At 48.8% G+C, this 26,486-nt stretch overlaps 1 protein-coding gene across 1 annotated transcript in view; it reads left to right on the forward strand.

Annotated features, from left to right (window-relative positions):
• LOC146822513 (NACHT, LRR and PYD domains-containing protein 12-like) overlaps positions 1-26,486 on the forward strand; it is a 221,502-nt gene that overhangs the window by 54,945 nt on the left and 140,071 nt on the right. Inside the window, exons 5-6 of the mRNA XM_085613631.1 lie at positions 16,801-16,971; positions 25,817-25,987. Coding sequence (XP_085469757.1) covers positions 16,801-16,971; positions 25,817-25,987 — 342 coding nt within the window. The remainder of the gene's footprint in view (positions 1-16,800; positions 16,972-25,816; positions 25,988-26,486) is intronic.

The following is a 26,486-nucleotide window of genomic DNA, read 5'->3' on the forward strand; positions in this document are numbered from 1 at the left end:
CAGGGATCAGCCACAGGGATCACTCATAGAGATCCCAGGGACCAGTCATAGAGATCCCAGGGATCAGTCATAAGGATCCCTGGGATCAGTCATAGGGATCCGCCTTAGGGATCCCAGGGATCACTCATAGAGATTCAGGGATCCGGCATAAGGATCCCAGCAATCAGTTGTAGGGATCCCAAGGATCAGCTGTAGGGATCCCAGGGATCAGCCTCAGGGATCAGTCATAGGGATCCCAGGGATCAGCTGTAGGGATCTCAGGGATTACTCATAGAGATCGCTGGTATCAGTTGCAGGGATTCCAGGGATCTCTCATAGAGATCCCAGGTATCAGGTGATGGGATCCCAGGGATCACTCAAAGAAATCCCAGGGATCAACCATAGGGATCTCAGGGATCACTCATGGAGATCCCTGGAATCAGTTGTACGGATCCCAGGGATCACTCATAGAGATCCCAGGGATCAGTCATAGGGATCTCAGGGATCAGTTGTAGGGATCCCAGGGAACAGTCATACAGATCCCAGGAATCACTCATAGTGATCCCTGGGATCACTCATAGAGATCCCAGGGATCAGTCAGGGATCTCAGGGATCACTCATAGAGATCCCTGGGATCAATCATAGGGATCCCAGGGATCACTCATAGGGATCTCGGGGATCAGTTGTAGGGATCCCAGGGAGCAGTCATACAGATCCCAGGAATCACTCATAGTGATCCCTGGGATCACTCATAGTGATCCCAGGGATCAGTCATAGGGATCCCAGGGATCAGTTGTAGGGATCCCAGGGGTCAGCTATAGGGATCCCAAGGATCAGCAGTAGGGATCCCAGGGATCAGTCATAGGGATCTCAGGGATCAGGCATAGGGATCCCAGGGATCAGCCATATAGATCCCAGGAATCACTCATAGGGATCCCGGGGATCAGCCTTAGGGATCCCAGGGATCAGCCCCAGGGACCCCAGGGATCACTCGTAGAGATCCAGTGATCAGTCGTACGGATCCCAGCGATCAGTTGTAGGGATCCTAGGGTTCAGCTGGAGGATCCCAGAGATCAGTCATAGGGATCCCCGGAATCAGCTGCAGGGATCCCAGGAATCACTCAGAGATCCCAGGGATCAGTCATAGAGATCCCAGGGATCAGTCATAAGGATCCTTGGGATCAGTCATTGGTATCCCAGGGTTCAGCGGTAGAGATCCCAGGGATCCACCAGAGGGATCCCAGAGATCAGTCAGGGATCCCAGGGATCAGCTGCAGGGATCCCAGGGTCCAGTCATAGGGATCCCAGGGATCAGCCATAGGGATCTCAGGGATCACTCATAGAGATCCCAGGGATCAGTCATAGGAATCTCAGGGATCAGCCGTAGGGATCTCAGGGATCACTCGTAGAGATCCCTGGGATCAGTTGTAGGGATTCCAGGGATCACTCATAGGGATCCCAGGGATCCATCATAGGGATCTCAGGGATCAGTCATAGGGATCCCAGGGAGCAGTCGTACACATCTCAGGGATCAGCCGTAGGGATCTCAGGGATCACTCATAGAGATCCCTGGGATCAGTTGTAGGGTATCCAGGGATCACTCATAGGGATCCCATGGATCCATCATAGGGATCTCAGGGATCAGCCATAGGGATCCCAGGGAGCAGTCATAGGGATCCCAGGGGTCAGTTGTAGGGATCCCAGGGATCAGCCATAGGGATCCCAAGGATCAGCAGTAGGGATCCCAGGGATCACTCATAGAGATCCCAGGGATCACTCATAGAGATCCCAGGGATCAGTCATAATGATCCTTGGGATCAGTCATTGGGATCCCAGGGTTCAGCTGTAGAGATCCCAGGGATCTGCCAGAGGGATCCCAGAGATCAGTCAGGGATCCCAGGGATCAGCTGCAGGGATCCCAGGGTCCAGTCATAGGGATCCCAGGGATCAGCCATAGGGATCTCAGGGATCACTCATAGAGATCCCAGGGATCAGTCATAGGAATCTCAGGGATCAGCCGTAGGGATCTCAGGGATCACTCGTAGAGATCCCTGGGATCAGTTGTAGGGATTCCAGGGATCACTCATAGGGATCCCAGGGATCTATCATAGGGATCTCAGGGATCAGTCATAGGGATCCCAGGGAGCAGTTGTACACATCTCAGGGATCAGCCGTAGGGATCTCAGGGATCACTCATAGAGATCCCTGGGATCAGTTGTAGGGATTCCAGGGATCACTCATAGGGATCCCAGGGATCCATCATAGGGATCTCAGGGATCAGCCATAGGGATCCCAGGGAGCAGTCATAGGGATCCCAGGGGTCAGTTGTAGGGATCCCAGGGATCAGCCATAGGGATCCCAAGGATCAGCAGTAGGGATCCCAGGGATCAGTCATAGGGATCTCAGGGATCAGTTGTAGGGATCCCAGGGATCAATCGTTCAGATCCCAGGAATCACTCATAGTGATCCCTGGGATCAGTCGTAGGGATCCCAGGGATCAGCCGTAGGGATCTCAGGGATCACTCATAGAGATCCCTGGGATCAGGTGTAGGGATCCCAGGGATCACTTATAGGGATCCCAGGGATCCACCATAGGGATCTCAGGGATCAGTCATAGGGATCCACAGGAGCAGTCGTACAGATCCCATGAATCACTCATCGGTATCCCTGGGATCAGTCGTAGGGATCCCAGGGATCAGCCATATGGATCCCAGGGATCAGCCGTAGGGATCCCAGGGATCAGCCATAGGGATCCCAAGGATCAGCAGTAGGGATCCCAGGGACCAGTCATAGGGATCTCCGGGATCAGTCATAGGGATCCCAGGGATCAATCATACAGATCCCAGGAATCACTCATAGGGATACCTGGGATCAGTCGGAGGGATCCCAGGGATCAGCCTTAGGGATCCCAGGAGTCACTCATAGAGATCCCAGGGATCAGCCAGAGGGATCCCATAGATCAGTCATATGGATCCCTGGGATCAGCCACAGGGATCCCAAGGTTCAACTGTAGGGATCCTGGGGATCAGCCAGAGGGATCTCAGAGATCAGTCATAGGGTTCCCAGGGATCAGCCGTAGGGATCCCAGGGATCAGCCTTAGGGATCTCAGGGATCACTCATAGGGATCCCTGGGATCAGTCGTAGGGATCCCAGGGATTACTCATAGAGATCTCAGAGATCAGTCATAGGGTTCCCAGGGATCAGCCGTAGGGATCCCAGGGATCAGCCTTAGGGATCCCAGGGATCAGCCTTAGGGATCTCAGGGATCACTCATAGGGATCCCTGGGATCAGTCGTAGGGATCCCAGGGATTACTCATAGAGATCCCAGAGATCAGTCATAGGGATCCCAGGGATCAGCCATAGGGATCCCAGGGATCAACCATAGGGATCCCAGGGATCAGTCATAGGGATCCCAGGGATCAGCCATAGGGATCTCAGGGATCACTCATAGAGATCCCTGGGACCAGTTGTAGGGATTCTAGGGATCACTCATAGAGATCCCAGGGATCAGCTGTAGGGATCTCAGGGATCACTCATAGAGATTCCTGGGATCAGTCATAGGGATCCCAGGGATCACTCATAGAGGTCCCAGGGATCAGGCATAGGGATCTCAGGGATCAGTCAGAGGGATACCAGGGATCAATTGTACAGATCCCAGGAATCACTCATAGGGATACCTGGGATCAGTCATATGGATCCCAGGGATCAGCCTTAGGGATCCCAGGGATCACTAATAGAGATTCCAGGGATCAGTCGTAAGGTTCCCAGTGATCAGTTGTAGGCATCCCAGGGTTTAGCCAGAGGGGTCCTAGGGATCAGCCGGAGGGATCCCATAGATCAGTCATATGGATCCCAGGGGTGAGCCACAGGGATCCCAGGGATCACTCATAGAGATCCCAGGGATCAGTCGTAAGGATCCCTGGGATCAGTCGTTGGGATCCCAGGGTTCAGCCGGAGGGATCCCAGAGATCAGTCATAGGGATCCCAGGGATCAGCTGTGGGTATCCCAGGGATCAGCTGCAGGGGGCTCAGGGATCAGCCGGAGGGATCCCACAGATCAGTCATATGGATCCCAGGGGTGAGCCACAGGGATCCCAGGGATCACTCATAGAGATCCCAGGGATCAGTCGTAAGGATCCCTGGGATCAGTAGTTGGGATCCCAGGGTTCAGCCGGAGGGATCCCAGAGATCAGTCATAGGGATCCCAGGGATCAGCTGTGGGTATCCCAGGGATCAGCTGCAGGGGGCTCAGGGATCACTCATAGGGATCCCAGGGATCACTCATAGGGATCCTTGGGATCAGTCACAGGGATCCCAGGGATCACTCATAGAGATCCCAGGGATCAGTCATAGGGATCTCAGGGATCAGCCATAGGGATCCCAGGGATCAGTTGTAGGACTTTGAGCTCGTCAGAGATGACGGTGGGCGAGAGTGGTGCCTCTGTGCTATTGAAACTTTCCTTTGTAATGCTCCAATGGGCCTTGGTACTGGTCATTTATATCTCGCATCTTTCTCGATCCCTTTTTTTCGTGTCCGCCTCTCATCTTTAGTGCTCCCTCTTTTATCACCTTTTCTGCTTTAAACCTGTCACACAACCTCACACTCTTCCAGCACTGCTTCCAACATATCTAAGCCCCTCTCACTGGCATTGCTGGCCTTTAACTCTATGAGTTCTTATTTTGGACTGTCCAAGTTTTCCTCGCTCCCCATCCTGCTCACCTCTCACTCCCACTTCTTCTCCTAACTCTACTTCTGTCCTCTGGGTTCATCCTTTTTTTGAGTTTCTGCTCCATACTCTACTTTATGTCTCTTTTCCTCATGCCTCTGCCAGGGTCCCTCACGCCTCCACTGCTTGTTCTGATGTTGCCTTCTCTATTTCTCCTGGGTTTCTTTGCACCTCAGTCTCTCAGTTCTCTTTATCTCTCCCAAGTTTCTACTTACATCCAACTCTCAAGCTCTCATTCACTAAATAAATCTCTACGTACCTGGCGCTCACCTCCATCGCTCCCACTTTGACTACTCTCCGCCGCTCAGTCTCCTAAACCTGTACAGCTCAAAGTCTCTAATATCTATATCCTAATAACAATAATCTTATGTTTGACCACTTAATATCTGTCTCTTAACTTTATCTCTTCCTTTATCCCACTCTTCCACTTGGTGTCATAACTCAGTGTCACTCTCATCTCTGTCTCTGCAATCTTCTCACTTCTGCAGCCCCAGTGTCCCAACTCTCTTCACCTTTACCCCTCTGTCTTATGTTCAAACTCCTCTGATACTTGTTTCTTTACTGCTGCCGCTCTCATTCATCTTCCCGCTTTTTACGCTTGTGTCCTCTCTTTTTCCTATTCCTACCTTCACTCATCCCTCAGAGATGCTCATCTCCTTTGCGATGGACCTCTCTTCTTTCTGTTTTTGCCTCCCACTCTTGCACAGGACCGGGGGTCACCAGGCCCTATGGGGGTAGCGTGGCTCGAGCAGGTAGGCAACCAAAGGCTTACGTGTAAAGTGACCATACAGCACACACATCCACCGAGACAGGAAACGCCCGCAATAATTGACACCACACAGTAGGTTGAATAAAACCAATCAGTTTTATCTAGATCAACATTAGGATCAAAAGCATTTCATTAGAAATAGATTGGCAGTTCCTTAAAACATCAAAACCTGGCATTGAATCAAAGTGCGACACCTGGTGATCCTGGGGAGCGTCTAACCCAGCATTTACGCAGAGCGCTGCACATACCAATTCAATAGCGCTTCAAAACATGGCATTTAAGCATAGCGCTGCACATAGCCATTCAATAGCGCTTCACAACATGGCCTTTAAGCATAGCGCTGTACCTAGCAACTCAATAGCGCTTCAAAACATGGCATTTAAGCATAGCGCTGCACATAGCCATTCAATAGCGCTTCAAAACATGGCCTTTAAGCATAGCGCTGTACATAGCAACTCAATAGCGCCTCACATATGGCATTTTAACATAGCGCTGCACATAGCCAACCATTAGCGCTCAAATAGGGCAGTTTAACATAGCGCTGCACATAGCATATCCGTAGCGCTTCAAAACATGGCCTGCAACCATAGCGCGGAACTAGGCATTTCTTTAGGGCACTCCGCCTTGTAATTCATTACAGTGCTAGGCTGGCAAGGACTCAGGGCACTACGGCCGCAGCTGCAGCATGGCATCAGAGCCATGAATTAGAGCGTCACATCTCATCACATCTAACATTGGATAGGGCCCTTCGGGCAGGGGTTCCACTGTTCCAGTCGGCCCGAGGCCGCGTGATACTATCCTTGGATCCCCACTCTATTCTTTTAGTCAGGCACCTATCAAAGGGGGGCCGCGGCCCAGTTTGTTCCCGCTCTGGGGCGGTAGGGGGCCCAGCAGCTCCACGATAGATCTCCCCGGGGGAGGGGCGTGCTCCGGGCCTCGCGGGCCTCCCGCCCTCCTCCCCGGTGATTACCTGTATCTTGGGCCTCTGTTAGGCCCTTGCGCAGCTCCGCGGTGGTCGGAGACGGCTCCAGAGAACCCGGAGATCTCCCTGCAGGCTTCAGAGGCCCGCGCCCGCAGCCGCCAATGATAGCGCGGTCTGCGGGGGCGCGGCCTGCTCGACGAATGGCACAGCGGCGGGGGCGGCGTTTGGCAGCCCGCCCCCGTCAGGTGACACAGGCCTCGGCCTCAGGGCCTTGCGTGGCCCATGCGGGATGGCTTCAGGCCTGACGAGGCCTTCGCGGTGTTCCGGCGGCCTTCTCCGCCTTCCGACGGCAGCGACGGGGCCCCGGGCTTCTCCGCGGGCCCCGGTAATAACAGGGACAATCTTTCCTGCCCTGGGCCGCAGCGGTGAGTGATTCCTTTTCAGGATCCCCGACGGGGGTGGCAGAAATTAAGGGCTGGTCCACAGCTCGGGGGTGGCGATGTGTTCGGCGCCTAGCACCCCCTTGCTCCCACGGTGACGCCCCAGCTCAGGGCAGGTAGGCTGGGAGGTGGCAGGCTGCCCGCCGGTGGCAGAACAAGCTAGGGAGGGGCCCAGGTTAAGTCAGGGAGCGCAGGAGTGGCACAGCGCAGGTACCTGGTCGATCCCCCAGCAGTTCTGTGGTAAGTTTCTGTAGTCCTTTTGGCGCTTGTTGGTTCTGGCGCCCTTAGTAGTCTGGTTCCTTGGGGGGGGGTAGATTGAGTTGGTGACTGAAGGGAGTTCTCAGTCAGGCTTGGAAGGTTGCCCCTGGGCTCCCCTCCCGCTGGGCCAGATCAGTGGGCTAGTTCAGGATCCCTCACTCAACTTAAAAGGCAGCACCTAAGCCCTGTCACTTTCAGTGGCATAGGTCCCTGACTAGGCCCTACCGCCTAAAACTCCTGCGTAGGTTCCCCCAGGTCGTCGTCGCCCTAACTGACTAAAAATGTTCCCTCCTTTCCTTAAGTATCCCTAGGTCAGGTGACCACCCTCTAAGGCGGCAAAAGTAAACCCCACCCTTCTTCAGCAAGTTCCAGGAGCTTCCCCACTCTAGCTATAGGAGTAAAAGGCGGGCGGGTGTCGCAACAATGTTGTAGGGTCCCAGCCAGCTCCTGGCAACTAGGGTGCTACTAAAAAGACCACTCTGCAGTAGCAGGGTCCTGTGGCAGCATGTTGGGAGAAGAGAGCACCTGCACCTTAGCAATGGGAAGGCGCTCGGAGACCTAAGGCCAACGAAAAAGAGGGTGGAAAAAAATGAGGCAAGGGCGAAAACACAGGGAAAGACCACCCTAGGGCTGACAGGTCTAACAGTCTCTCACTCACACCCTCTGCCATTCTCCAGCCTTTGGTCTCACTTTCTCTATTCTTTCTGCCTCTTGCTTCCTTTTTTTCTACCCCTTTGTTCTTTTCCTGACAGTTTCTTCCTATATGTGTATTCCTGTTTCTTCCTCATCGTGCATTTCTTAGTTAATGCCGCCTTTCTTAAGTCGCTTTTTGTTTTTCCTTTTTCTATCACCTGCTTTCTTTCTCATTTGTTATCCCCATACCTTTTGTTCTCTGCCTTTAAGATGTATTCTAATCTTTTTGTTTTCTGTACCTCTCAGGTTTCTTCTACTTTTCTTATTCTCTCTCTCTCTCTCTCCTTCGCTTCACTCGCCCTTCATTTTAACTCTTATTTTCCTAGCCCTTCCTATCACTATGCTGAGTCCTAACTCCCCTCGACTCTACACCCTCAGTTCTGTCACCCCTGTCTCCTCTCTTCCTAAGTGGATATCATTCTTTTCAGCACTTGCATTAGAGTGTAATAGCCAAGCAGTAGCAACAGGTCAAGACTTTCTCTCAGGGAACGGGCACAGCACAGCCGGGAGCAGTTCACGCGTCTGACACTCACAGGAAGCGGTTCACATGCAGCGGGTCACACACCCACAGCAGGTACTGTGCAGGTCTCCTCACACGTCGTTCCCTGTTACCCTCCAGTGTATTCACTGCAAACTCCACAGGTTCTCCAAAGTATTCATATCCCTTCTCCACATTGCCTACCCATCCCTCCATGGACAGCGTCTTGCTTTCCAGTGTCTTCACCGTTGTCTCAACGCCCACCGCCCTAGGCGCCATCTTCTCAAGTCCAACCTCCACGGCACAGTTTGATTTCTCAACCGTGTTTATTTTCTTCTTGATGAGTCCAGGGCTTAGAACGCAGGTTCTTAATCTTTTGACTTCTGTGGACCCCCACCTTATCATTATTGAAACCCCGGGACCCCCACTGAATCATTATCGGAAACCGCCCCGGGCCCCACTGAGTCATTACTGGAAGCCAGGGATCCCAGCCTAAGCATTGTCAATAATTTGAACTGCAAAATAATACACAAAAAATACAGAAACAAGCATTCCATCAAACACATACACAAATGATAACACGTTATTTAATTTGCAAACAAATGTAAATAAAAAATACAAATGTAAAATATTTAAATGGTAGCTTTTTAAAATTAAGTTGAAGCCGCACATCATCCATACTATATTCTGTTTGATGCACTGCTCCTTCGAATCAATCTGAGGAGACTAATTCAATTTTTGTCCCCAATTTCAAATTCCTTGACGTTTACGGTTCCTTCAATTGGACATTTACCCAATTACTTATACACACTTTATTGATCTGTTAATATTATTTCATTTTCTAAGCAGTCACGGACCCCTGAGGAGGGTTTGCGGACCCCAGGTGTCCCCCGACCACAGATTGGAACCCCTGGCGTAGAACATTTCTTTCTGACCCTTGTCCAGTTCTCTTATTGTTGTCCCCCTCTCCGTTGCAGACTCGTTCTTGGGGGGTGGGGTGGGGGTAGTTAAAGAAGTCCTGCTGTGTTTCTTCTCTTTTTTTAGTGTCAGGCCACTTTAAATAATATTTGCCTAAATAACAAGCACAAATTAACAGGATAATCTGAGTAGCAGTAACACTTAAAAGAAAGTGTAAGGATTTTATCTACATTCTAAAAAGAAGTAACAATGATGAGTGAGCAGGAAGCCTGTTCTCAGCAAGCTTGGACAAAGCCAATAGGTCTTGGCTCTGGAATTCTGAGGTATATGCTTTGCCAATGCTTGTTTTCATTGCCCTTAGTCTGTAGCAGCAGCGCAGTAGACTATTGAAGTACCACTTTTAAGAAATGCTTGATGCATAAAAGTGATGTTTCCCATCTTCAGTCACTTGCTCTTGAGCCCCTTTTTCCCCCAATCAGTTATGTCAAGGCAGCCAGAGCTGTTTAATCCCAATAATGCCAGTAACCAGTCACCGTCATCCCCGAACATGCGAGTAATATTCAAACACTAACACACCCTGCTAACCAGCAGACACTCAACATTTAATCAGAGCAGCTCTTCAAGCTTACATTTAAGGGTTTCATCTTCAGGGACAAAGAGTGTTTGGAACCTTTGCATTGCAAACCCTTTCTCCACATTAAAAACAGAATTGTTATTTTCCAAGACTTGATCCTGTGCCCTGGGGGTCATATTACTGAGAAGGCCTTCCTGAGTGGTCAGGGAGAGCACAGTGTATGCAGCACAGTAACAAGACCCTCGCACTCTCTGAACCCTTCGGGGAAAAAAAAACAATCAACACCACAAAAACCTACCTGCGGCTCCTAACGGTTTCAGAGATCTGAGAAGTGTGGCTCAGGGGTTAGAGGCAGCAGACCCGGAAGCTGAGATCGGTCCTGGACCAGGGTTCAATTCCCCGCCTCGGCGGGTCTTGGGCTAAAAATTCCACTGACTCGATAATTCTCGCCCCGTGCCTCCTCGACTCACGGGTTCACACTCTGCGACTCTGGGCAATAGCTTGCTTAATCTCCACAACGGCCCCTCGCGGCGGGATGCCTGACTTTCACCTTGTGGATACCCTGCTATCTCACAGGGGAATACCAGGACGGGTTCCCTAAGCAAGCGCCGGGAAACCCACAGCGGGTAGCTGTTCGCTATATAAGCTCAACTACATTTACACATTACATTTACATTTACACCCTTGTCTTCAGCCATGATGCAGTGCCCTGTATTCACAAAGATTCAACATTGGCACCGTCCAGAGTGCGAATGAAGCAGGCTTAGTTTCACCCGCTGTCTTGGGGCCCACCCAGAGAGCTACAGGCAGCCCAGCTACAAGACGAACCCGCCTGTGGGACTAGAGCAAGTTCGGAGACTGATCCCCAGTTTATGTGCAGTTATATGCCCTGAAGCCTGAGGTCTGGGAGCATCTATTCATCAAAATCAAGCACAAGTCACAAGCATTGGCAAAGCTAAGTGTCATTGACCGATTGCAACTTTAACAACACAAACTGTAGTACCTTAGGTCAGTCCTTGGGTTCCCTTGGAGCGGGTCCCTTGAAGCGAGCAGCGGTAACCTAAACTGCTGCCCGAGGTCTCTTGTAGCGAGCTGTCGTACTTTAGACTGCTCCTACGGGTCCCTTGAAGTGGGCTGAGGCAACCTAAACTGCTACCCGAGGTCTCCTGTAGCGAGCTGTTGTGCTTTAGACTGCTGCTAGGAGAGCGGGTCCCTTGAAGCGAGCTGCGACAACCTAAACTGCTGCACGAGGTCTCTTGTAGCGAGCTGACAAACTTTAGACTGCTGCTAGGGGAGCGGGTCCCTTTAAGCGAGCTGCGGCAACCTAAACTGCTGCCCGAGGTCTCTTGTAGCGAGCTGACATACTTTAGACTGTTGCTAGGGGAGCGGGTCCCTTTAAGCGAGCTGCGGCAACCTAAACTGCTGCCCGAGGTCTCTTGTAGCGAGCTGACATACTTTAGACTGCTGCTAGGGGAGCGGGTCCCTTTAAGCGAGCTGCGGCAACCTAAACTGCTGCCCGAGGTCTCCTGTAGCGAGCTGTCATACTTTAGACTACTGCTAGGGGAGTGGGTCCCTTGAAGTGAGCTGCGGTAACCTAGACTGCTGCCCGAGGTCTCCTGTAGTGAGCTGTTGTACTTTAGACTGCTGCTAGGAGAGTGGGTCCCTTGAAGAGAGCTGCTGCAACCTAAACTGCTGCCTGAGATATCTTGTAGCAAGCTGTCGTACGTGAGACTGCTCCTAGGGGTCCCTTGATGAGAACTGCGGCAAACTAAACTGCTGCCTGAGGTCTCCTGTAGCGAGCTGTCGTAATTTAGACTGCTGCTAGGAGAGCGGATCCCTTGAAGCGAGTTGCGGCAACCTAGACTGCTGCCCAAGGTCTCCTTTAGCGAGATGTCGTACTTTAGACTGCTCCTAGGGGTCCCTTGAAGTGGGCTGAGGCAACCTAAACTTCTGCCCGAGGTCTCCTGTAGCGAGCTGTTGTGCTTTAGACTGCTGCTAGGAGAGCGGATCCCTTGAAGCGAGCTGCGCAACCTAAACTGCTGCCTAAGGTCTTCTGTAGCGAGCTGTTGTACTTTAGACTGCTCCTAGGGGTCCTTTGAAGAGAGCTGCGGCAACCTAAACTGCTGCCCGAGGTCTCCTGTAGTGAGCTGTTGTACTTTAGACTGCTGCTAGGAGAGCGGGTCCCTTGAAGAGAGCTGCGGCAACCTAAACTGCTGCCTGAGGTCTCTTGTAGCAAGCTGTCGTACGTGAGACTGCTCCTAGGGGTCCCTTGATGAGAACTGCGGCAAACTAAACTGCTGCCTGAGGTCTCCTGTAGCGAGCTGTCGTAATTTAGACTGCTGCTAGGAGAGCGGATCCCTTGAAGCGAGTTGAGGCAACCTAGACTGCTGCCCAAGGTCTCCTTTAGCGAGATGTCGTACTTTAGACTGCTCCTAGGGGTCCCTTGAAGTGGGCTGAGGCAACCTAAACTTCTGCCCGAGGTCTCCTGTAGCGAGCTGTTGTGCTTTAGACTGCTGCTAGGAGAGCGGATCCCTTGAAGCGAGCTGCGCAACCTAAACTGCTGCCTAAGGTCTTCTGTAGCGAGCTGTTGTACTTTAGACTGCTCCTAGGGGTCCTTTGAAGAGAGCTGCGGCAACCTAAACTGCTGCCCGAGGTCTCCTGTAGTGAGCTGTTGTACTTTAGACAGCTGCTAGGAGAGCGGGTCCCTTGAAGAGAGCTGCGGCAACCTAAACTGCTGCCTGAGGTCTCTTGTAGCAAGCTGTCGTACGTTAGACTGCTCGTAGGGGTCCCTTGAAGAGAACTGCGGCAAACTAAACTGCTGCCTGAGGTCTCTTGTAGTGAGCTGTCGTACTTCAGACTGCTGCTAGGAGAGTGGGTCCCTTGAAGCGAGCTGCGGCAACCTAGACTGCAGCCCGAGGTCTCTTGTAGCGAGATGTCGTACTTTAGACTGCTGCTAGGAGAGCCGGTCTCTGAACCGAGCTGCGGCAACCTAAATTGCTGCCTGAGGTCTCTTGTAGCGAGCTGATGTACTTTAGACTGCTCCTAGGGGTCCTTTGAAGAGAGCTGCGGCAACCTAAACTGCTGCCTGAGGTCTCCTTTAGCGAGCTGTCATACTTTAGACTGCTGCAAGGGGAGGGGGTCCCTTGAAGCGAGCTGCGGCAACCTAGACTGCTGCCCAGGGTCTCTTCTAGCGAGCTGTCGTACTTTAGACTGCTGCTAGGGGAGGGTGTCCCTTGAAGCGAGCTGTGGCAACCGAAACTGCTGCCGGAGGTCTCCTGTAGCGAGCTGTTGTACTTTAGACTGCTGCTAGGGGAGCTGTCCCTTGAAGCGAGCTGCGGCAACCTAAACTGCTGCCCGAGGTCCCCTGAAGTGAGCTGTCGTACTTTAGACTGCTGCTAGGAGAGCGGGTCCCTTGAAGCGAGCTGTGGCAACCTAAACTGCTGCCCGAGGTCTCTTGTAGCGAGCTGTCGTACTTTAGACTGCTGCTAGGAGAGTGGGTCCCTTGAAGCGAGCTGCGGCAACCTAGACTGCTGCCCGAAGTCTCTTGTAGCGAGATGTCGTTCTTTAGACTGCTGCTAGGAGAGCGGGTCCCTTCAAGCGAGCTGCGGCAACCTAAACTCATGCCCGAGGTCTCTTGTAGCGAGCTGTCGTACTTTAGACTGCTGCTAAGGGAGCGGGTCCCTTGAAGCGAGCTGCGGCAACGTAAACTGCTGCCCGAGGTCTCCTGTAGCCAGCTGTCGTACTTTAGACTGCTGCTAGGGGAGCGGGACTTTGAAGAGAGCTGCAGCAACCTAAACTGCTGCGCGAGCTCTCCTGTAGCGAGCTGTCGTACTTTAGACTGCTGCTAGGGGAGCGGTCCCTTGAAGCGAGCTGCGGCTACCTAAACTGCTGCCTGAGGTCTCCTGTAGCGAGCTGTCATACTTTTGACTGCTGCTAGGAGAACGGGTCCCTTGAAGCGAGCTGTGGCAACCTTATCTGCTGCCCGAGGTCTCCTGTAGAGAGCTGTCGTACTTTAGACTGCTGCTGGGGGGGTGGGTCCCTTGAAGTGAGCTGCGGAAACCTAGACTGCTGCTCAAGGTCTCTTGCACTGAGCTGTCCTAATTAAGACTGCTGTTGGGGGGGTCCCTTGGAGCGGGCAGCAGCAACCTAGACTGCTGCTCGAGGTCTCTTCTAGTGAGCTGTCATACTTTAGACTGCTGCTAGGGGAGGGGGTCCCTTGAAGCGAGCTGCGGCAACCGAAACTGCTGCCGGAGGTCTCCTGTAGCGAGCTGTCGTACTTTAGACTGCTGCTAGGGGAGCGGTCCCTTGAAGCGAGCTGCGGCTACCTAAACTGCTGCCCGAGGTCTCTTGTAACAAGCTGTCATACTTTAGACTGCTGCTCGGGGAGTGGGTCCCTTTAAGCGAGCTTCAGCAACCTAAACTGCTGCCAGAGGTCTCCTGTAGTGAGCTGTCGTACTTTAGACTGCTGATAGGAGAGTGGGTCCCTTGAAGCGAGCTACGGCAACCTAAACTGCTGCCCGAGGTCTCTTGTGGCGAGCTGTCGTACTTTAAACTGCTGCTAGGAGAGTGGGTCCCTTGAAGTGAGCTGCGGCAACCTAAATTGCTGCCCGAGGTCTCTTGTAGCGAGCTGTCGTACTTTAGACTGCTGCTAGGGGAGCGGATCCCTTGAAGCTAGCTGCGCAACCTAAACTGCTGCCTAAGGTCTTCTGTAGCGAGCTGTCGTACTTTAGACTGCTGCTATGGGAACGGGTCCCTTGAAGCGAGCTGCGGCAACCTAAACTGCTGCCCAAGGTCTCCTGTAGCGAGCTGTTGTGCTTTAGACTGCTGCTAGGAGAGCGGATCCCTTGAAGCGAGCTGCGGCAACCAAAACTGCTGCCTGAGGCCTCCTGTAGCGAGCTGTCATACTTTAGACTGCTCCTAGGAGAGCGGGTCCCTTGAAGTGAGCTGTGGCAACCTAAACTGCTGCCCAAGGTCTCTTGTGGCGAACTCTCGTACTTTAGACTGCTGCTAGAAGAGCGGGTAACTTGAAGCGACCTGCGGCAACCTAAACTGCTACCTAAGGTCTTCTGTAGCGAGCTGTCGTACTTTAGACTGCTGCTCGGGGAGCGGGTCCCTTGAAGCGAGCTGCGGCAACATAAACTGCTGCCCGAGGTCTCTTGTGGTGAGCTGTCGTACTTTAGACTGCTGCTAGGAGAGTTGGCCCCTTGAAGAGAGCTGCGGCAACCTAAACTGCTGCCTGAGATCTCTTGTAGCGAGCTATCATACGTTAGACTGCTCCTAGGGGTCCCTTGATGAGAACTGCGGCAAACTAAACTGCTGCCTGAGGTCTCTTGTAGCGAGCTGTCGTACTTTAGACTGCTCCTAGGGGGTCACTTGGAACGGGCTGTGGCAACACTGGCTGCTGCTCGAGGTCTCTTGTACTGAGCTGCCCTACTTAAGACTGCTGTTAGGGTGGTCCCTTGGAGCGGGCTGCAGCAATGTAGACTGCTGCTCGAGGTCTCTTCTAGCGAACTGTCGTACTTTAGACTGCTCTTAGGGGGCCCTTACAGCAGGCTGTCCCTTGTTGAAATCTGCAGTACTTTACGCTACTCTCAGGGGTTCCTTGGAGCAGGCTGCCCCTTGTAGCAGACTGCAGTACCTTAGGGTGTTACTTGGAGCTCCTTGGTGCAGGCTGCCCCTTGTAGCAGACTGCAGTACCTTAGGGTGTTACTTGGTTCCTTAGACTGCCACTAGGCGTTCCTTGGAGCGGGCAGTACCTGTTTGTTCCGGTTTGCATGACTGCACATCAGCACAAACTATTGATAACTCCAGTTTGAAGGAACAGCTAAATGTTCATGAAAATTCAAGCCCTGGTTTAGATAAATTACTGGCATTGCCTGGAAGAAGAGAGAGTGGGTACAGGGAGCCATAAACACTCCCTAGCTGTGCCAGCCATGACTGGAGAGGCTGGACTGTGGGGTGGAGAGAGACGCATGGAGCTGAAGAAAGAGGCTGAGGGATCATTCCAATGCGAAATCACCAAAACGTGAACTAGAAACTTGAAAAATAGGCCCCTGATGTCAGAGGTGGTGGGATCCACCTCAAACAATCAGAAGACTGGATCACCCTCCCAGCTCTGACTCCAATCTCAGGGCCCCGACTAGACACACAAGACCGGCCTCCCAAAAGAGCCATGGTGCTCACCCCATGGGATATCATTCCTACTACCCTTCTACCTTAGGACAGCATTTATAAACTACTGGCAAGAACAAGGGATCTCACTCCTCCTGCCCTTCGACCTGGGGCAGTATTTATCACCTTCTGGGAAGGCCAAGGGATCTCACTCCTACTGCCCTTCTACCTGGGGCAGTATTTATCAACTACTGGCAAGAACAAGGGATCTCACTCCTACTGCCTTTCTACCTGGGGCAGTATTTATCAACTACCAGGAAGGCTAAGGGATCTCACCCCTACTGCCCTTCTACCTGGGGCAGTATTTATCAACTACCAGGAAGGCCAAGGGATCTCACTCCTACTGCCTTTCTACCTGGGGCTGTATTGATCACCTTCTGGCAAGGCCTGAAGCCCCTCCTACCCCACCCGCTGTGTAGTCAGGGCTCTTGCTAAGTTCTCAGTCAAGCACTGATCATTGTATTCTGCTCTACTCCAACTCCTGCTTCCTGTGAACCATATCCGCAGGCAGCGCGGCAGCATAAATAATCAAAAATAGAAATAGAACAACCCCCAGGCCCTCGTCCTTTTACATGGAGAGCTTTTCATTTATGGTAAAAGATTCTTTTACATGGGGTTGGGGGTGACATGAATGGCTGCTGGTGTAACTGGCTTTATTTAGCGCTGCCTCACATTTGTGCACCTCGGTTTTTAAGCTGTTGGTGTCTTTGCTGCACAGCTGGTCACAGACCCTCAAAGCTGGTGAGTTGTTTCCCTGCCAAGGTAAACCCATTAAAGGGAAATGCATGTTTTGATGTTTAAGACCTGAATGTGGAGCTAGATGGAGTGGAAAAAGTGTGACATTGTTTGTGATGCTCTACCCTTCCTAGGCTCTGGAACTGCACCGTCTCTGGACCCGGCTGTGCAGAGCTCCAGGCCATGCTGAGCACAAACCCGGGCCTCACCGAGCTGAGTCTGAATTGTCAGGAACTCAAGGACTCTGGAGTGAGACAGGTGTGTGAAGGACTGAAGCGGTCCGGCTGTCGGATACAAAGGCTTGAGTGAGTTACTTCTGGTTTTATCCTTCATTTGTAGTTAGTTACCCTTCCCTTCCAGCCTTCATCGTCCTGCTTGTTCTCTCTATATGAATACCCTCCTCTTTCTCTCTCTCTTTCTCTCTCTCTACCCCTCCCTCCCTTGATGTCTCTCTCTCTCTCCCCCTCTCTCTCTCTCTCTCTCTCTTTCTCTCTCTTTCCCTCTCCCCCTCTCGTTGCTGTTTCATGGCCCTCTTCTCCATGTCTGGTCATACTTTTCTCAGCTCCACATTGTAGTGAAGACGCTGTCACACAGGGATGAACTTAGTCGAGTTTATTTGTAGAATAACTACACAGCCAAAGGACATCAAGGCAGCACCACATCAATCTTCAACCGCCCCAGCCAGCCTTTTCAAAAGATAAGAGAATATAACCCCCCAAGCAACTAGGCAACCACTGGACATTCCATTACGTGTCACTAAAGATAGAACACAGAGCAGGAGACAACATCTTACAGCAATAACGCACGTACCCACATCAGAGAAAGGATATAACATATCCTCCTTTCTCACTAAAATAAATACATAAAAAAATGAATAGCAAAGGAAACATAAACAGAAAAAGTAGATAAAAATTGTCAACTGTGGATGAACAAAATAACAGAGTATTATTTATTTATTTATTTATTTATTTATTAGTTTATATAGCGCTAGAATCGACTCCAATGGAGTATCTCTGCGCTTTTCAGTAATCGGTAAAGCAAGGATAAGATGAAAGAGGGGCTAGATCTCATTCCTAAACAGCACAGTTTTAAGAAGTTTCCTGTAGGTAAGATGTTCCTTGCATTGTCTTAATGATAAAGGAAGTTTATTCCACAATGTGGGGCCTGTAATAGATAAAGCTTTATTCCCATGTCTGGCTTTTTTTGCCCGAGGGATCACCAGGAGGAGGTTATTGCTAGATCTTAGTGATCGGAGCGGAATGTAGGGAACAAATTTATTTTGTAGATAAACGGGCCCTTGGCCATTTATGCATTTGTGGATAAGGCAACATATCTTAAATTTTATCCTCTGACGGATCGACAGCCAGTGTAGCTGATCCAGGAGGGGTTTAGAAGCAGTTCTGGGGGGAACATTAAGGACAAGGCGAGCTGCCGTGTTTTGAATGACCTGCAGTTTATTCAAAACACTTTCGTTGGCAGAAAGAAGCAGGCCATTACAGTAGTCAATCCTACTTAAAACCAAGGTCTGGACCAAGGTTCTCTTACAGGAATCTGGCAGGAGGGGAAAGATTTTCCGTAACAAACTAATGGTGTGAAAACAGATTCCTGAAGTGTAATTGACATGTTGTTTAAAAAGCAAGTCTTGATCCAAACGAATCCCAAGGTTCTTCACAACCTGTTTAGGTTCAGGAACTATTCCCAGATCAGGCGGCCACCAGTCAGGGGTCCACAACATTTTTGCCTCACCAAACAACATTACTTCCGTTTTACTGACATTACACTGGAGAAAGTTGGAAGACATCCAGCGAGCCACTGCCTTCATGCCAGCAGAAAAGGAATTTTTCACTTCAGCGGAGAGAGTTTTGAAAGGAAAGAGGAGCTGGGTGTCATCAGCGTACGATACTGGAATGAAACCATATCTTCGCATCACTCTAGCCAATGGTGCCACGTATATATTAAAAAGGGTTGGGCTCAAACAAGAGCCCTGGGGCACCCCCTTAGAGATCTCAATCTCCGCTGAGCGGTAGGAGTCCATGATAACTCTCTGGGAACGAATAAGGAGAAAGCTTTTCAGCCATTCGATGGCCCTATCCTTGATGCCAGCGTTCGATAACCGTTCAATAAGAATGGCATGTGAAACGGTATCGAACGCTGCTGAAAGATCTAAGAGCACCAGGATTACTGAAAAGCCCCTGTCCTGATACATCTGTAGGTCATCTGTGACAGACAGAAGAGTAGACTCCGTACTGTGTTTAGGCCTAAACCCTGACTGAGAGTAGTCCAGAGCCCCCACAAGTTCGATGTAATTGGACAAGTGGTGATTGACATGTTTCTCAGCCAGTTTCCCTAAGAATGGTAATAGGGATATAGGCCTAAGGTTGGTTAGATCAGTCCATGGAATAGAGGTGTTTTTCCTAATGGGTCTAACCAAAGCTCGTTTCCAATCTCTTGGCACAGTACCTGAGCTAAGTGAAAGATTCACCAATCCTTCAAATATAGGACAAAGTTGTTCGCTCAGGCCAGGTATAATCCTGGCTGGAATGTTATCATCAGGACTGCCACTTTTAATCTGAGAAGTGAATAGAAGTGTTTCTTGTAGAGAAATAGATGGAAAGCAGGTTAACATATGTTTTTCCTGCTTAAGTTCATCATCCATTTCAGGTAACACTCTATCCATGGAAACACTTTTTTTGGCGCATATTATTTTATCATAGATGAGATCAATTTTTTTCGCAAAAAAACATGAAATTTCATCGCATAGCTGTTTAGAACCTAGTTCAACAGATTCACATGCTGCAGGTTTGGTAAAGGTTTGTAGGATTTGATATAGAACCCTAGAAGAGTTTCCTGCAGCTGTGATTTGGGCTGTGATGTGGTTTTTGCGAGCAGTGCGAATAGCTTTATGATATGTGCATAGTGAGTCCCAGTATTTTGTTTTATCTTCCGCCAAGTGAGAAAGTCTCCACTTTTTTTCTAATTTTCTAGCATTGAGTTTTAATGTCCTTAGGTTATCCGAAAACCAAATTTCCTGTTTCTTGGTCGGTCTGGATTTAAATTGCTTCAGAGGAGCGATTTTATCTATAGTTTGTGTAATGGCTCTATTAAATTTTATAAGGGCAGATTCAATACATTACATTACATTACATAATAAGCATTTCACATCCTGTATCTTCTGGGAATAACAATTGTTCTTGCACTCCTCCTAGGTGAAACCACAGAAGGTCCACTGACCTCTGGACCAGGAGATAAAGAGGAGGAACTTGGAACAACATTTTTAATTTTTACAACTTTACCAACATTCCACCACTTCCCCCCTACAACTTGAACAGCATTCTTTCCCACCTTAGTAACTGAGACAGATGGGCCAAACTTGCTCTCACCCTTCTTGACATGAAGGGGAGATTTAATGCGTACCATGTCTACAACCCCAACTGGAACCACCTTTACACCTCTTTTCTTGTCAAACCACGACTTTTGGTTGTTTTGTGAACAAGAAACATTTTCCCTTACTAACCGCATAAGAGACTATACATCAGGTACAGCTTTAATCCACCTATTCATCCACCCAGGTTTGAAGTTAGTATTTGCTTTTCTTCCCCTTTGAAGCTCAAAAGAAGAAACTTTTGTCGCAGAGTGGGGAGTTGTCCTGTAGAACCATAACATGCTTTACAGAGAATTAAAAACATCACAATTTCCAGATTTGGCCCATCTAATGCAGTCCCCTACAACCCTATTCATTCGTTCAACGAGACCATTAGATTGAGGATGGTAAAGCGAGCTCTTTACATTTTTGATACTGCATGATTGTAAAAAATTGCCAAAATCTAGACTGGTGAATTGAGTACCATTATCTGTCACCATGGTCTCAGGAAACCCCTCACGCATGAAAACTTCTTTGAGAAAAGAGATAATGATTTTTGTGGAGGCCTCCTTAACAAGTTTTACTTCTGACCATTTCGAGGCATAGTCAATAAGAACCAGAACAAAGCGGCACCCACCAGGTAAAATATCAAGAGGTCCCATGATGTCCAGACCCACTTTGGACCAGGGTCCAGTGGGGCATTCAATGGGAATCAGAGGCGGAGTAACTACTTTCAATCCTTTATCAGCCGAACGGCAAATCAGGCACATATCGACAATTTTGTTAATTTCACTGTCCATAGAAGGCCACCATAAACATTCTCTAATATGCCTCCTAGTGAGTGTGGACCCTAAATGACCTTCGTGGGCACTTGTGATAATGCTTCTCCTAAGATTCCGTGAAGATTTCAAGAACTTTTTTAAGTACATACTCATGCGAGAAAACATCTTTCGAGTGTATTAACACATCATCCTGAAAAACTAGGACCCCGCCAATCGCCCCTAACATGCTCTGCATCACTCGTTGAAATACGGACGCAGCGGAAGCAAGCCCAAAAGGCATCCGTTTGTACTGAAAAGTACCTAATGGAGAGACAAAGGCGGTGAGGGGACGTGATTCTGGATCTAGCTCTATCTGATGATATGCACTCGCTAGATCCAATTTGGAGAAGTAGCGCGACCCCCTCACACATGCAAAAAGATAATCAATTTTGGGTAATGGGTGAGAGTCGACCCAAATCTCTCTGTTGAGGGACCTCAAATCTACACAAACGTGCAATTTACCACACTTCTTGCATGCGACAACCAAGGGCAAAAGCCAAAGTGATGAATCCGTAGGTTCGATGATCCCTTGATCGCACAGAGACTTGATCTCAGATTCAAGATCGTCTCTCACACTGAAAGGTACACCCCTCAATTTATGCTTTACGGGAACAGCTCCATCCTTGGCAACAATTTTATGTCTGAACCCTCGTATGGTTCCAAGATTCCCTGAAAAGACAGATGGAAAACGTTCCTTCCATCCACCTAAATCTTGATCATCTGAAACAACCAGGACTTGTTCAGACATACCAGGTTTGAGGATCATTTTGAATAAACCTTGATGATACCACCCTAAGATGTTCAGACCTTTGATTGCAACATAAATTTTACCCCAAATTTTCCTTCCCTTGAATATAAATTCATCCTCAAAAAACCCAAGAAGATCAATTTTTCGTCCCTCATACGAGACAGGACAGCGATCTGGAGGTTGAAGAGTCCTGTCTCCCCATGTCTCATAGAACAATTTCTGTGTTAACATGGTAATTCTAGCCCCTGAATCGACAAGAAGATTTAGAGGTTTACCACCTACACAAATCTCGACAATAGGATCGACACCCTCAGATGAGTCATGTATATTAGAGATAACATCACGAGAATCAGTAACCATTGAGACCACTTCTGAATCAGATTCATGATCCGATTCTATTACACATGCAACAGTTCTACGATTTTTCTTTTTCAAATACACTTTCTCAAAATGCCCCATTTTTTTACAATAATTGCAGACCGCATTAGCGCCAGGGCACCTTCCACCTTTTTGATGAGGAGGGTTCCCACAACGGTAACACATTTGCTTGACATTCAGGAATTCTGCCTTGGCAGATGAGCTACTTCTGGCTGCATTTGAGTTCTTTGAAGAACTTTTTTTTGAAGAACTTTGTTGTGGTACTGCATGCTTGTTCTTATTATTATCGGAGACGATATTGACAGAATCAAGAGGCTTAACTTCTAACTCTTTCAACGAACGCTCCTAGCCGTAGAAACTCACCGAATCTGGCATTAGCCGAGACCGGAGAATCCCGGGTTTACATACCCATTTCTTTTCATAGAAACCCCATTACGTGACTACCCGCCCTGAGGAAGCCCCAGGCCCGATGGCTTGTTAGGGGGCGAAACACGTGTTGGCTGTGCCATCTCTCTTGTTTTTTTCCTACTTGATGAATAAAACACGAATATATGACTAATTTCATCGGATCTATCTACATTGATTTGGATATTTCATCCCAAGAAACTCAAAACTTAAACTCTTGCCCAGATACATCTTTCAAGTCCTACTTCAATTAGGGGGATAGGGGCCTCTCCCCCTGTCTCTGGGCCAGAACCAGTACAAGAAGGATACATGCTTATTACATGATTAGTAAGGGATGATGATTTTTTTCCCCTCAATCACTTGCAACTAACTCTTTCAACGAAACCTGAGAAGTCTCAATGCTCTTAGCAATTTTAATAGTTTCTTCTAATGAAGGATTAGCTAAGGACAACAATTTTTGACAAATCTGTTTGTCTCTGCAGTGGCACACAAACTGATCCCTGATCAATTGGTCCGTGAAAATGTCAAATTGGCAGACAGCAGCTAACATACGTAAGGCAGAAATGTAAGAATCAACATCTTCGCTTTCAGACTGTTGTCTCTTTAGAAACTTGTGTCGGAGTTCCATCAAGCTAGGTTGTTTATCAAACCTAGTTTTGAGTTTCAAGATGGTGTCTTGATAGACATCAATGACATCTTCTGGAGGATGGGTAATTTCAGGAAGATGTTTAAAAATTGATCTTCCTTCAAAACCCAAGGAGTGAAGGAGAAGAAATTTCTTACGTTCGTTACTAAATCTGGAAGCACCAATAGCACCAAGATAAGTTTGAAAAGCATCGAACCATATCTCTCACCGAACGGGAGGTTCGCCTGGGGATTCAAGGAAAGAAGGAGGAGGTGTTACAGACTGCATGACTTGAGAGGTCACGAGAAAGGAAAAGACAAGGTAGCGAGATACGTAAGGTTTAAACAAATATCAAGAAAGTAAGAAAAGAGAGAGTAGAATATTAAAAATGAGAATGAAAAGCATAAAGTAAGAAAAAAAATATATTTTTTTAAAGTGTGCGAATCACCGTGAGTTCATGTGCACAGAACACTTTTAGATAGGAAAATGAAATGTGTGTTGGGATAGCCACTTAGTTGCTCACACAAAGTAGGTGCGCGAATCACCGTGAGAACAATGCAGAAGGATAGTGTGCGAATCACTGTTTAAAAATCCACACTCAGTTGGTGTGCGAATCACCGTAAAAACTAATAAATGAAGAAGAAAAAAATATATGAAGATTTCTAGAGTTTGAGAGTAAAAAACAATATTGTGAGATATTAATTAAGCTCATTTGGTGTGTAGCTTCATAAAAATGAAATCCCTTGAGAGGAGATGGAAATAAGTGAGCTAGAATTAATAAATTGTATTGGTAATTGACGTGCCAATCGTCGTGATTGGCTAAGAATGTTATCTTTTGTATCCTGAAAGAGAATAATTTCCAGATGAGTCGTGCCAGAAATAATGATCAGCGTGTAGAAAGTTGTGAACAGCTGAAAATGTACTTCATTTCCTTTAAACAGAGAAAATCCATCTGAAACGATCGTGAAAAACAAGGTGGTGCGCTTGTAAACTTGAGTTTGAGGGTTGCTATGCATCGAACACAGCGTTGCGTGATGCGTAGGAAGGCAGTCAGGTCAGTCAAAACAAGGCCAACTGCTGCGCGTGCTCACGCAACGTCAAGCTTGAGTTGAAGCTGCGCTGAAATCCGGTCAGATGTGGTGCAGAAATACACGGTATGAAACGATAGAGAGTGGGGCTTAATTGAAGGATTGTGCAGCGCGGGATCTCAGCGAAGGCAATAAGACAAACACCGAAGGCAGGTAGAGTGAAAAATAAGTCTTAATTTAAAAAGAGGCCAGAGGAATTTTTTTTTTGAAGGATAGGAAATCCTTTGACGATCGTCAAACACCTGAATAATGCGGAGAGATGCGTAGAGGCGCAAGTGAAGGAACAGTCTTACCGCATGCGTAGAAGGCCTTGATTCTTGAGAGATGTGAGAGTAGATGCACGCAGGGTCCTGACCGTGGCTGTGTAGCTGGATCGTTGCCACAAATTGTAGTGAAGACGCTGTCACACAGGGATGAACTCAGTCAAGTTTATTTGTAGAATAACTACACAGCCAAAGGACATCAAGGCAGCACCACATCAATCTTCAACCGCCCCAGCCAGCCTTTCCAAAAGATAAGAGAATCTAACCCCCCAAGCAACTAGGCAACCACTGGACATTCCATTACGTGTCACTAAAGATAGAACACAGAGCAGGGAACAACATCTTACAGCAATAACACACATACCCACATCAGAGAAAGGATATAACACACATGTTAACACAGATAGTTCAAGGCCCAGACATCCACATCAGTGAAATTCTAAGGCTCGTGACCCACCATTGATGTGCTTATGGGAAGATGCTCGCTCCCTGGGTGACATTCTGTTAAAGTCAAAGGGGTCTTTTAAACAAGAGTGACACTGTTGACCAGTGTGTTCAGTCACACCCAATGAGTGGTACTTGTGGGAGATTTCCTAAAATCTAGCGCAGTTCATTACAGTGGTCAACGTTGTTGCACATTGTGGTATGATGAGCGAGCAGAACAGCACCATGTCTGCTTACATATGGTGCTGATCTCTTCCTCAACTCTGGTACTCTTCTAGGCTGCCTAGCACCACACACACACCCCTTACACTATAGTGCACAGGGGTGTGTTTGATGCATAGCATAGGTTGTTTACTTGAAGGTTCTGCTTCTAGTTTTACAAAGGATGCCTGGACATGCTCCAACAAATGACAAACATTAAATGGTGCTGTACATTGCAGCACACATGCAAAGTTTGAAACGTTGAAAATGCTGGAGAAATATAAATATTTTCCCAGTTAATGCCTGCCTTCAGGTGCTATATTTTGCTGCAAAGCCCTGTCTTCCATTGCTAATAGATATGGCTTTGCGTCAAAAACATGGGTGTGAGTGTGGTAAAAATCATCAACCACCAATGGGGTGCTCCTTGATGCAAAGAATCACAAGGTATCCTAAAGTCAAGTCAAGTCAAGTCAGCGCTATCTTGAGTTGTTTGTAGGCAATGTTACAACGCAAAGAGGTTTTGCGCTGGAAAGTATATGAGAAATCAGCCCTATGCACCAGTTTGCATCACTTTGAGTAACTTATCCACGGTGCAAAGTGTTGAAAACCCTGGACCTTGAAGTGGCTGGTATTTGTTAGAAGGCTTCATATGGGCATGTGAAACTGTAATGTCTATGAAAATGTAAGACCCTGGAATATTTTCATGTTACTTTATTGTGACCCTAATTTTTTAATATAATGCCTTGCACATGCTAGTTGTGACCCTTGTGTCTCTTTCTGCGTATACTCAGTTTTCTATTTGTGTGTCTCCATTAGGATGTACGACTGTTCACTCACCGGTGCATGCTGTGCAGATCTCGCCTCATTTCTCAGTACGAGCCCTTCTCTCACAGAGCTGAGCCTCAGTGACGATGCACTGGGGGATGTGGGAATAGCGCACCTGTGTGAGGGACTGCGACAGTCACAATGCAGTCTACAAAAGTTGGAGTAAGTTAATATGGTCGCACTCTTTCTAATGCCATGACTCACTCTTCCTACCGCACTGGGAGCCCAGTTTAGAAATTATAGGTGCATGTCTAAGGAGTGTGCACTTTAGACAATGGCCTGTGCTCCGACCGTCTTTGAGGTTCCGGGTCCCTGGGGAGTAGTGGTCAATCAGGGCATTGTAAGCATGCTACTCGCCCGTGAGGATCTCAAGGTGCTGGCGGCGGGGGGGGGGGGGGGCAGGGGGAGTGAGCAGCTCCGTTCAATCGAAGAGCCAGGTCTTGAGTGCCTTCCTGAAGATGTGTTGTGGAGGCATTTGTAGGCGTGGGTGAGTATCTTGAAAGTGAGTCTGTGTTTGATGGGGAGCCAGTGGAGGTTCCGTAGGTGTTGGCTGATGTGTTTGTGTTGAGGGATGCCGAGAACGAGTCTGGCTGTGGTATTCAGTATCGTCTGGAGCTTGCGGAGTAGAGACTTGTTGATCTGGGTGTGGAGGGTGTTCCGT

The sequence above is a fragment of the Triturus cristatus genome, chromosome 6 (genome assembly GCF_964204655.1).
Source record: "Triturus cristatus chromosome 6, aTriCri1.1, whole genome shotgun sequence".
Taxonomy (NCBI): domain Eukaryota; kingdom Metazoa; phylum Chordata; class Amphibia; order Caudata; family Salamandridae; genus Triturus; species Triturus cristatus.